Below are 10,112 nucleotides of genomic sequence, written 5' to 3'. Positions count from 1 at the left end.
ACAAAAAAAAAAAAAAAAAAATAACCACACTTACCAGGCTCCTGGGCCCGAGACTAAGAAAAGAACCTTGGCCAACATGCAAAAAAATGTACCAGTGAGAGAAGAGTTATTAATCCTATTTTACTCATCTTTAAGGACAGCTGCCTCATAGGGGTATGGAGAATGCTACACAGGAAGATGAAACGTCAGCCCTTAGTCCAAAGGGGAAACTAGAAACCAAGCTCTGCGTTTGCGAAACTTAGGAGACTGCGAGCAGTGTCTGGAGGCCCAGACTTCTCAGCACAGACGCAGAACTCCAGGCCAAGGGCAGCTTACCTCCAGGAACTGCTTGAGGCGTATGAAGGAGCCCATCTGTCCTGAGCTCGTGACAGCTTCAATTCTACGGAGAGAGAACCGAGACCCATGAATCCCACCCAGGGGCCCACCTCTTCCAGAGAGATCAAGGACCCGTTGCTCTGGGCGAAGGGCAGATCCAGGGACTTGGAGCGCTGTCTCCTATGCTATGGATGCTCTACTCTCCACATGGCCCCAAACAAGGGACAGAGGACGAGACAGCACTGCTGCCCTCCGAGGTCTCTGATCAGGTGGGCTTTGCCACAGTCTCCCCCCGCTGAGCTGAGAGGAGGAGGGAGGGGTACTGAGATGTGAGTCCAGGACAGTCACGCCAACTGCTGCGTGTTACGTCTTTTGTCTAAGATGTCACCTCAGGTGGTCAAAGCTGGGCTTTTCAGAGGTGGCTGAGTCTAGAGTATGTGATGTGACTGACTTAGTGATTCCTACATCACTCCACTGACTGGTGGGCACCGCCCTAACCCTGGTAGCCTGGATACAATATAAGGCATAGGAAGAGGCTCATCTTGCCGCATGCTTGCTCGGCTATCTTCTGCCTGCCACGAACTGTTTCTCCTCTGCGATGCCTGTCTGCTGCTCCATCCAGCCTCGGAGCCAGCCCACTGGAGACTGAAACCTGTACAGACTGTGGGCTAAATAAAACCTCTCCTCCTTTAACTTTGGGTGCCGGGTATTTCGTCTCAACAACAGAAGTAAGACAGTGAGTAAATCAGATTCTTCTACTACGGAATGAGGGCATCTGCCTCTGTGACCACATGTAATTGCCACCCCAGATTATCTGGGGCACTTTGGAAAAGAATATTTTAAAAATCCCAGGTACTTAATCTAAGACCTGCTTTGTGTTGGGTTTAGCCAACAAGATTTAAGAGAGAGACTCTCACTAGTTTTTTTTGTTTTTGTTTTTGAGACAGGGTCTCACAATGTAGTTCAGACTGCCCTGGAACTCACTGTGTAGCCCAGGCTGGTCTCAAACTCACAGCAATCCTCCTGCTTCGGCCTCCCAAATACTGGGATTACAGGTGTGTGCCACCATTCCCAGCTTAGAGTCTAAAAGCATTTGTTCAAATTAAAGAGGACAGGACAGGACAGGAATAGGAAGATGTCATCCTTAACATGGGCTTTCCTTTTTTTTTTTTTTTTTTTTTGGACTGAACCCATGGCCTTGCACGTGCTAGAACAGGCACTCTACCCTGGCCTTAAAATATATATATTTTGTTGTTGTTGTTTGTTTGTTTTGGTACCAGGGATTGAACTCCTGACCTTGCGCTTTCGAGATAGGCAGTGGAACCACTGAGCTAAATCCCCAGCCCCTTAATACATTTTCGTATGTGAGTCAAAACTAGCAGGAATAAATAGCACTCAAGGGGATCTGACATCGGCTCATGAGTGACCAAATCCCTACAACTGCTGCATGAGCCAACTACCTGAGCAAGTATTCTTCTTTGATGAGAAGTACCATCTTCCAGAACTGGACCTGGTACTGCTTCATGAGGGCATGGCCACACACCTGGAGGGATAGACAAGCGCTGTGAGCAGACACAGGACACCTCTACTGAGCACACTCAGCCCTTTGCCTTTTACAATGCAAATGAACTTCCCATCAAGGAAATGAATGGAAAACCCGACTTCCTTCTCCCCTGGAAATGCTCCAGAATGCTGCCCCCTAACTAGACTGGCAGTTCCTAAGGAACGATTTTCCTGGACTGAATGGAAGCCATTTGAATGATCCTGTGCCCCCAGCCTTAGGAAGAAGATAATCCAACACATGCCAGAATTCTCGGACACTCAGCTCCTATCCATGCAGAGTAATTTCGGGAGCTGCGAAGTGAATGAGAACTAACCGCTGGCATCTTTGGCCAAATGATCCCAGCTTGGTCCTGGCATGTAGCCACGCCTTCCTCAGGAAGTGTGTCTTTCCTGAAGAAACTCTTGCCTCACCTCACTGGGAGCTCCCTTTGCTGCAGCCAGAATTGTCCAGCACTTTCCCAATGGGACAGAAGCTGACACAATGAGGACCCAAGGAGGACACTGATCACTTGTTTTTTATTTTTATTTATTTATTTTTTGGTACCGGGGATAGAACTCGGGTCCTTGCGCTTGCAAGGCAGGCAGCAGAACCACTGAGCTAAATCCCTGGCCCCCCCAAGGAGGACACTGAGACTGAGTGACAGTCCAGGACACCCACTTCCCTTACTACGCACAGGAAAATAGGGATACCTGGCTTCCAGAGCAAGGCCAAGGCACATGCAAGAAAGCAGGTAAGAGCACATGCCCTGCCGCAGTGGTCTGGGTGCCGGTGGGCCTCCGGGTCCTGGAGACAGCGGCACCTGCCATCCTTGGTTCTGGGAGTCCTTCTATATCCCTAAGCAGGCTATTCTTTCACTTCTGCTAGGATGTACACATTTTCTTTATAACAAAAATAGCATCTACCTGAAGAAGGCAAGTACAGTAGTTAGAAAAAGTAAAAGCTAGGTTTTTCTTACAGTTCAGAAAAACCTGTGACACTGGCCTAAAGCTGTTCACCACTAGGCTCCATTTCTTTTCTTTTTTTTTCTGTGGTACCGGGAATCGAACTCGGGTCTTTGTGCTTGCAAGGCAGGTGGCAGAACCACTGAGCCAAATCCCTGGCCCTCCATTTCTTTTTTGAGACAGGTCTGGCTATGGAGTTCAGAATGGCCTAGAACTTTGAATTCACCATGTAGTCCAGGCTGGCCTTGAACTCACAACAATCCTCCTGCCTCAGCCTCCTGAGTGCTGGGAGTACAGCATGCGCCACCACACCTGGCTGGGCTCCATTTGCTATACTCTTTCCCCACTCATGTCACTCAGGGTCCTGAGGTCACCACAACCACCTCTTGTGTGACAACTGAATCACATACCTCCAAGAAGTCAAAAAGGATGGTGGCTGTCACATCGGTCAGAGGCTCCATGTTCACGACCTGTGCCAACCAGCGCCAACCATGACTCAGGCCATGAGGGTGAGTCTGGAGGAGAGAAGCCTGGTGGTGACTTCATTATATTAGAGATCTACACTCTTGTCAGACACTAACCCCACAAGCACCCAGCCCAAGTACACACCACAGGGCCGAAATGACAGGCTGAACACACTCAAGTGTTGGATGTCCTTGGATGTTCCCATCAGTGTGGACTGCGGATTAAACTTGTGGTCATACTGGGCAAGCAGTCTACCAGTGAGTTCTTTCCCCAGCCCTTCTTTTAATTATTTCCAGATGGGATCTCCCTGAGTTGTCCAGGCTAGATTTGAGCTTGGATCCTCCTGCTTCAGCCTCCCATATGGCTGGGGTTACAGGTGTTCACCAGTATACCTGGTTCACACGTGTTCTTTACAGGATCCCTTTGATACACACGTCAGCATCAGTTTCAGAGACTCTATAGGGCAACACTTACGCTTAATGGCTTTTTTCTGAGACACAGTCTTGCTAAGTTGCCCAGGCTGGACTTGAACCTGTGATCCTCCTGCCCTTGCCTTCAAGGAGCTGGGATTACGAGTGTCCAGCACCACGCCGGGCTCTCACTGACACTTCATTTATTATTCTTGGTACCTTGACAACACAACCTGGATATAGCAGGCACACACTAAAAACTTCCTGAATTCGAACAACTTCTATTTTTCCCTTAGGTCTCCAGGTCCCTAACATCCCCTCTCTCTAACCTGTGTTCCCGCAGAAAGGCCTGGGCTGGCACGACAAAGCCTTGAACCCTGGTCGTGGCTCTGTCCCTCTAACTTTCTGAGTCTCCAACTGCCAATCTGTGGGGTAAGGCAGGCACCTACATGGCTTCCAAGGCCGCAACCAGGTCTAAGGTGATGATTTCTTGTTCATTCCTCTATCAAAAACCAAATAGGGGCCGGGGATTTGGCTCAGTGGTTTTGCTGCCTGCCTTGCAAGTATAAGGGCCTGAGCTCAATCCCCAGTACAAAAGAAATCAAAATAAATAAATAAAACACACACAAAAAAACAAAAGAAAAAACAAATAGGGCCAGAGATTTAGCTGCCTCGCAAGTGCAAGGTCCCGAGTTCAACCTATGGTACAAAAAAAAAAAAAAACCACCATGGGAAAAAAAAAAAAAAAAACCACCAGATAAATGGCTGCAAATGTAGTTCAGAGTGAGGCGCTGGGTTCAGGAAGGAAGAAAGGAGGGAGGGAGGTAGGGTGGGAATCTTAGGGCTGGGATGTACCTTAGGAGCAGAGCACTTGCTTAGCATACACAAAGCACTAGGTTCCATCCCCAGCACTGCAAAAATAAATAATTAAATACAACCCTTGTGAGCCTAATTACTGACAGGTAATAGCCTTTCCTCTGGTAGACTGTTATAAAACCAGTTCTTTGATCGATTCCAGGTACAAAAACAAAACAAAACAAAACACCCAGTTCTTTGAGGCCCAAGATGAGCTAGCCACTGAAAACACGGCTTTGTTGATCCAAAAAAGGCGCCTAACAATCAATATCCCTTTTTCTAAAAGCTACGTATGAAGCTGCCACTCACTTTCCTGTGGCATCCCATGACCTGAGCACCTGAAGGGAGGAACGTGAAGGTCTGTAAGTGTCCCTCAGAGGCCTGAGTGTGACAGGCTTGGTAGACAGCCGGTAGCACTACTGAGAGGTGACACACCTGGCTGGATGAAGTTAAGCCGACAGGGCTAGGCCTCGGAGGGGATACTGGAACCTCACCTCAGCTTCCCCCACCTTTTTGTGGAACGACGATTGAACTCAGGGCCTTCACATGAAGTTACACCCCCAGCCCTTTTTATTTTGTTGAAACAAGGCACGACTACGTCACTAAGTTGCCCAGGCTGGGCTCAAACTTGTGATCCTCCTGCCTCAGCCTCCCAGAGTGTTGAGATTACGGGTGTGTGCCACCATGTCAGGCCATCTCTACCTTTCATTCCCCAGCTGCCCTGAGGTGAGCAGCTTTATTCCATCTACACACCTGCCATAAAGTGCTACCTTACTATAGATCTCACAGCAATGCGGCCAAGTAACCATGGACAGAGCTTTCTAAAACCATGAGCCCTGATAAACCTTGGGTATTGTGTCACAGTAAAAGAAAGCCAACATGGAGGGCAGGACACACTAACACATTCTCAGGCTAGCCTCTCAGATTCACAGTCAGCCTTTTCTCTTTTTTGGTACCAGGGATTGAACTCGGGCCCTTGTGCTTGCAAGGCAGGCGCCAGAACCACTAAGCTAAACCCTGGCCCCCACAGTGAGCCTTTTGAACCTACGGCTTGTTGGTTTCCATATGGCCACCGGAGCTGGATCATGGCAGCGTAGAGACGGATCATCCCAGACATACGTTTCAGAAAGTTGTCCTGCTGTTCCACCTTGGACTCCTTCACTTCGTAGCCAAGCATTCTGGGTAGGAGGAAAATAATCATTATTCCACCTGCGGACTGCTCTGCTTACAAAGCACTCCTGTCCATTACTGATCTGCTTCATAGAAGCCCTGAAAGGTAAACTCACAGGTAAACTCAGGAGGTAACAGATATCATTACCCCATTTACAAATAAGGAAACTGACGCTCGAAGAGCTTAGATTACCTACCCAATTTTACAAAGCTATAAAGTGAAAAGCAGGGATCGATTTGATTCTAGATTCAGCATTCTTCCTAGTAGAGTATATGGGTAAATCCACAAATCCTAAAGCTGTTCAACTGCATGAAATACACTTTATTTTTTGACCAAATATTCCAGGTAAAGCAAAGGAGCTTGAGAAAGAGAGAAACAAATCCAAGTTCTATTTATATTGCACTGGTCACCCTAGGCAGAGCGAGGAGAAGAAACAAGCTCACCGTTGGTAGTCTTCCAAAGCCATGCCCTCCTTGAATGCTGGGTAGAAAGGAACAGAGTAGGGACACTTCTTGTGCAGGTGGGCAAGGATGAGGTCCCCAACTCGGGGGTGCAACTCCCAGATCCCAGAGGCCACGACTGCGATAGGGAAAGCTGCTTCATGGTGGGAGGCCACCTCCTCCTCTCCTTGTTTCTGGGAACAGAGATGGGTTCACCTTTGCATCAACCCTGGAAAGGTGTAATGCTGTGCACCAGCCACTTCTGCCCACACCGCTGGCAACAAAGTTCCTCACCACAAACTTCTCGGCCAGCTTGTACTGTACGAAGTCCAGCCCCTGTGGGCTCTGTGTGATGGACACGCAGTGCCCACTAGACTGGACGGGCTTTCCTGACAGCAAGCTGTGGATCTTGTCAAAGACCTCCTTCAGCTTTGAGCCTGGGAACAGGAGAGAGGGACAGAGGCAGAGACAATGAGAGACCCGACTGCGCGTCACCCTCCTCCTATCACGTAACTGCAGCAGCACCTCGCAACCAAGCCCAGCAGCCGCACAGCAGTGGAAAGCCTGACGCCAGAATCCAGGCGCCAGGAATGCGTGAGAGTCAAACTCATACCATGAGGGCTGTCAAAGTGCCCAAGTCATGGTTCTATTCCTTCCCTGATTTGGGGACGAAGTAATTCTGAAACCAACATGTAAGAAGAGAAGGAGGGCTGGGGATTTGGCTCAGTGGTGCTCCCACCCGCCTCGCAAGCGCCAAGGACCCAAGTTCGATTCCCAATACCAAAAAAAAAAAAAAAAGAAGAGAAGAAGAGATGATGTCAGATCGTGTCCCAGATGCACGGGTAGTGGAGATTCCCTATGAAGCCAGTCACATTTCTAGGACCAGAAGGACCTTCCCGGGGAAGAAGAGTCTCCCCTTTTCCAGAGCCCGCCTTCCTCCAGCCTCACACATAGAGGCAGCTTTGGTGTCCCTGTTACATGCACTCAGCACCTGCGCTGTGGCCCCCAGACCAGCGATTCGCATCCTGAGGGTGGAGGTGCACAGATGGAGACAAAGAAACAGGACTACAAGTTCCACTTCCTGAGACCTACCCCACACCGGGGTCACCAGCTTCTATAAAACAACTCTACAACAAAAAAGCGACAACCCAAGTTCGATCCCTGGTACCAAAAAAAAAAAGGTGGGGGGGACATAACCCTTTTCTTCTTTTAAAGTAAAACATGACAATTTATTTGGAGATGAGAAAGCAGGAAAAGAGAGATGACACAGCTACTCTGAACAAGGAGGGAGAATTGAAAGTGAATTATTGGTGGGCTCTGGCCACCAGCTCTTTATTTTATAAAGTTTCTTCTCTCCGTAGGCTCCTGGAATCTGACCCTGGTTTGCCTTTCATAAGATTTAATTGGATTGAAAAAGAGGGAAAAGATGACAGACAGCTACTCTGGACAAGTAGGGAAAATTCAAAAGCGAACTGCTCTTTTTCTTAAGTATATCTGAATTAACTTCAGGAGGAACCAAGCATCAAATAACGACACCACAGGAACCCTAAAATGAATAATCCCAGAAAACCGTAACAGAGGCCCAAGCCTTACTAGGTGATAAAATACAGACATTTGCACATGGATTCCTCCAGCTTACATTCCTGACGAATTCCACTGTGCTACTGATGCTTCAAAGGAGCCCACGGGCAGTTTTCCCCGGCTCCACTCTCCACCCCGAGCCTGCGGCCTGCAGAATTCTCCCTCATCCACCAGCTCACACCTTCATTTCCACGATGCTTCCCCTCCTCGGGGGCTAGGAAGGCAGCTTAGAGGCAGAGCACTTGCCTAGCACGCCCAAGGCCCTGGGTTCCAACCCCAGCGCCCTAAAATCAAATTAAAAAAATAAAACTGTCTCCAAACCTAACTGCTCTTGGCCCTCTTTCTCTTTCCCGTCTTTTTCCTTCCCCTTCCTCTTCTCTTCCGGTACCGGGACTCTAACCCAGAGGTAGAGACCCCTGAGCTCCACCTCAAGACCCCCTTCCCCGACTACGCTGCCAGGCTCAGCCTCTCCAGCGGCAGGACTCCAGCCCCCACCGCCGCGCCTGCTCAGCCGGTCTCTGAAAGACAGGAATGAGACCCTTTCTGTCTCCCACTCAGCACTGCCTGAGCACTAACTTCGGAGCATGGCCTGTGTCTGGTTGGCCTGTGAACTCTCAACAGGTTTGCAGCAATGATGGAGACACAAGGGCTGAGCCTGGAATAGATAATCCTGAACAAACAAAAGGCCCAGCGAGACTAACTGGATGTGGGGAACCAACAGGAAGAAGCTGCACAGCGACTCCTGGTGTCCAGCTAAGGAGTTGGGGCAGATAATGGGGCACCAGGTGCCTCAGGAAACGGCGAAAATGAGGCCCTGAGCGAAGACGGCAGGCTCAGCTCCACACACACCAAGGGTGGTCACTGAGAGACACCTGGGCAGAGGTTCCTCAGGCGAGCGGGCTAGAACCCCACCGTCAGAGCAAAGGGGTGAACGTGGGAGCCCTCAGAATCCAGGTGAAGCGTGAGGCCCGCAGGAGGAAAAGAACGAAGGGTGCGAGCAGCTCCCCAGGAAACACTTCCATCTAAGGCAGCAGGCGAGTGAGGGACCCAGGGCGAAAGGGGCAGGGGGACAAATGGCAGGGAGTAATCTGGAAATGCTGCCGCCTCGGACGCCAAATGGATGAAGGCTGTTTCTGTGGCGCTAGCCACTAAACCCAGGACCTCCTCACTGAGCTTTACCTCCAGCGTTTGGACAGTTTTTTGGTACCGGGGATCAAACTCAGGACCTTGTGCTTGTGAGGCAGGCAGCGGAACCACTGAGCTAAATCCCTGGCCCCGAAAAAGTTTTTTTGAGACAGGGTCTCGCTAGGTCACTAAGTTGTCCAGACTGGGCTCAAACTTGTGATCTGCCTGCCTCAGCCTCCCACAGTATCGGGACTACTGACGTTTGCCAACAACAGCACATGTGTACCTTATACAGAAGCAAGGAGGAGGTCAACAGTGCCACACAGAAAAGTGAGAAAAATGAGAAAACTTAGAAGATTCATTTAGAACGTGAGTGGTGGCGACGTTTCAAGACTGAGGGTAGCGCAGCCTGGGAAGGGAGCAACTGCATCAGCAGGAGAGGAAGGGCGGAGTGACCAGGAGTCCTCAGAGCAGGGTGAGGGGTGAACTGGGCAGGCAAGCGGGCTGAGCAGAGGAGCGGAGGGCAGAGGAGCAGGGCCCCCAGGCGCCCTGTGCTCTCAATGTGCAGTGACCATGGGGAAAGGACTAGAGAGAAGGGGGAAAGCAGCGGAGACGCAGTGTGGCCGAGCAGGCTGCTCTCTCCCTTGCTGCTGCAGTCACAACAAAGGGCACTGTAAATCCCACCCATGTTTATCTATTTATACCTTGCCCTGTTCCAGAAAGAATTGCAAAGGAGGTGACATGTAACCTTGGCCTCTCAAGGACATGAACTGGAAATTCCTGCACCTCTTAGGCCTCAGCTCACAGGGTGCTTGGCTGTGGTGCATGACAGCAGCTTCCCTACCATGTGGTGGCACCCTCAGCACTTGGGAGGCCGTGTCAGAGCTGCGTGGAAATAACCCCAGGGAGAGTCTCTCCCCTGCATCTCGGACTCTGGAGAGCATCAGCGCTGACAGTCCCAAAGTACCAATGTGCATCAGGCATGGTGGCACAGCCTATAAACTCCAGAGTTTGGGAGGCTGAGGCAGGAGTGTTGCCAAGTAAGTCTGAGGCTAGCCTAGCCTACATAGTGGACCGTGTCTCAAAAAAAAGGTGGCAAGTGTGGGCTTTGAAAAAGCTAATGCTTGGGCTGGGGATTTGGCTCAGTGGTTCTGCCGCCTGCCTTGCAAGTGCAAGGACCCAAGTTCAATCCCCGGTATAAAAAAAAAAAAAAAAAAAAAAAAAAAAAAAAAAAAAAAAAAAAAA

The 10,112-nt window shown here is 49.9% G+C and overlaps 1 protein-coding gene across 2 annotated transcripts in view; it reads right to left on the bottom strand.

The window, feature by feature from the left end:
• The window catches only part of Gle1 (GLE1 RNA export mediator), a 34,631-nt gene that overhangs the window by 1,433 nt on the left and 23,086 nt on the right, over positions 1-10,112 (bottom strand). For both annotated transcript variants that reach the window (XM_010627315.2, XM_010627316.2), the window contains 6 exons: positions 6,456-6,598; positions 6,165-6,355; positions 5,599-5,728; positions 3,231-3,335; positions 1,776-1,858; positions 316-379 (listed from right to left, as the gene is read on the bottom strand). In XM_010627315.2, the coding sequence (XP_010625617.1) occupies positions 316-379; positions 1,776-1,858; positions 3,231-3,335; positions 5,599-5,728; positions 6,165-6,355; positions 6,456-6,598 (716 nt within the window). The remainder of the gene's footprint in view (positions 1-315; positions 380-1,775; positions 1,859-3,230; positions 3,336-5,598; positions 5,729-6,164; positions 6,356-6,455; positions 6,599-10,112) is intronic.

The sequence above is a fragment of the Fukomys damarensis genome, unplaced genomic scaffold (assembly GCF_012274545.1).
Source record: "Fukomys damarensis isolate Sample0158 unplaced genomic scaffold, DMR_v1.0_HiC HiC_scaffold_36, whole genome shotgun sequence".
Classification (NCBI taxonomy): Eukaryota; Metazoa; Chordata; class Mammalia; order Rodentia; family Bathyergidae; genus Fukomys; species Fukomys damarensis.
Note: the sequence above shows the minus strand (reverse complement) of the source record. Positions and strands in the feature narration are given on the sequence as shown.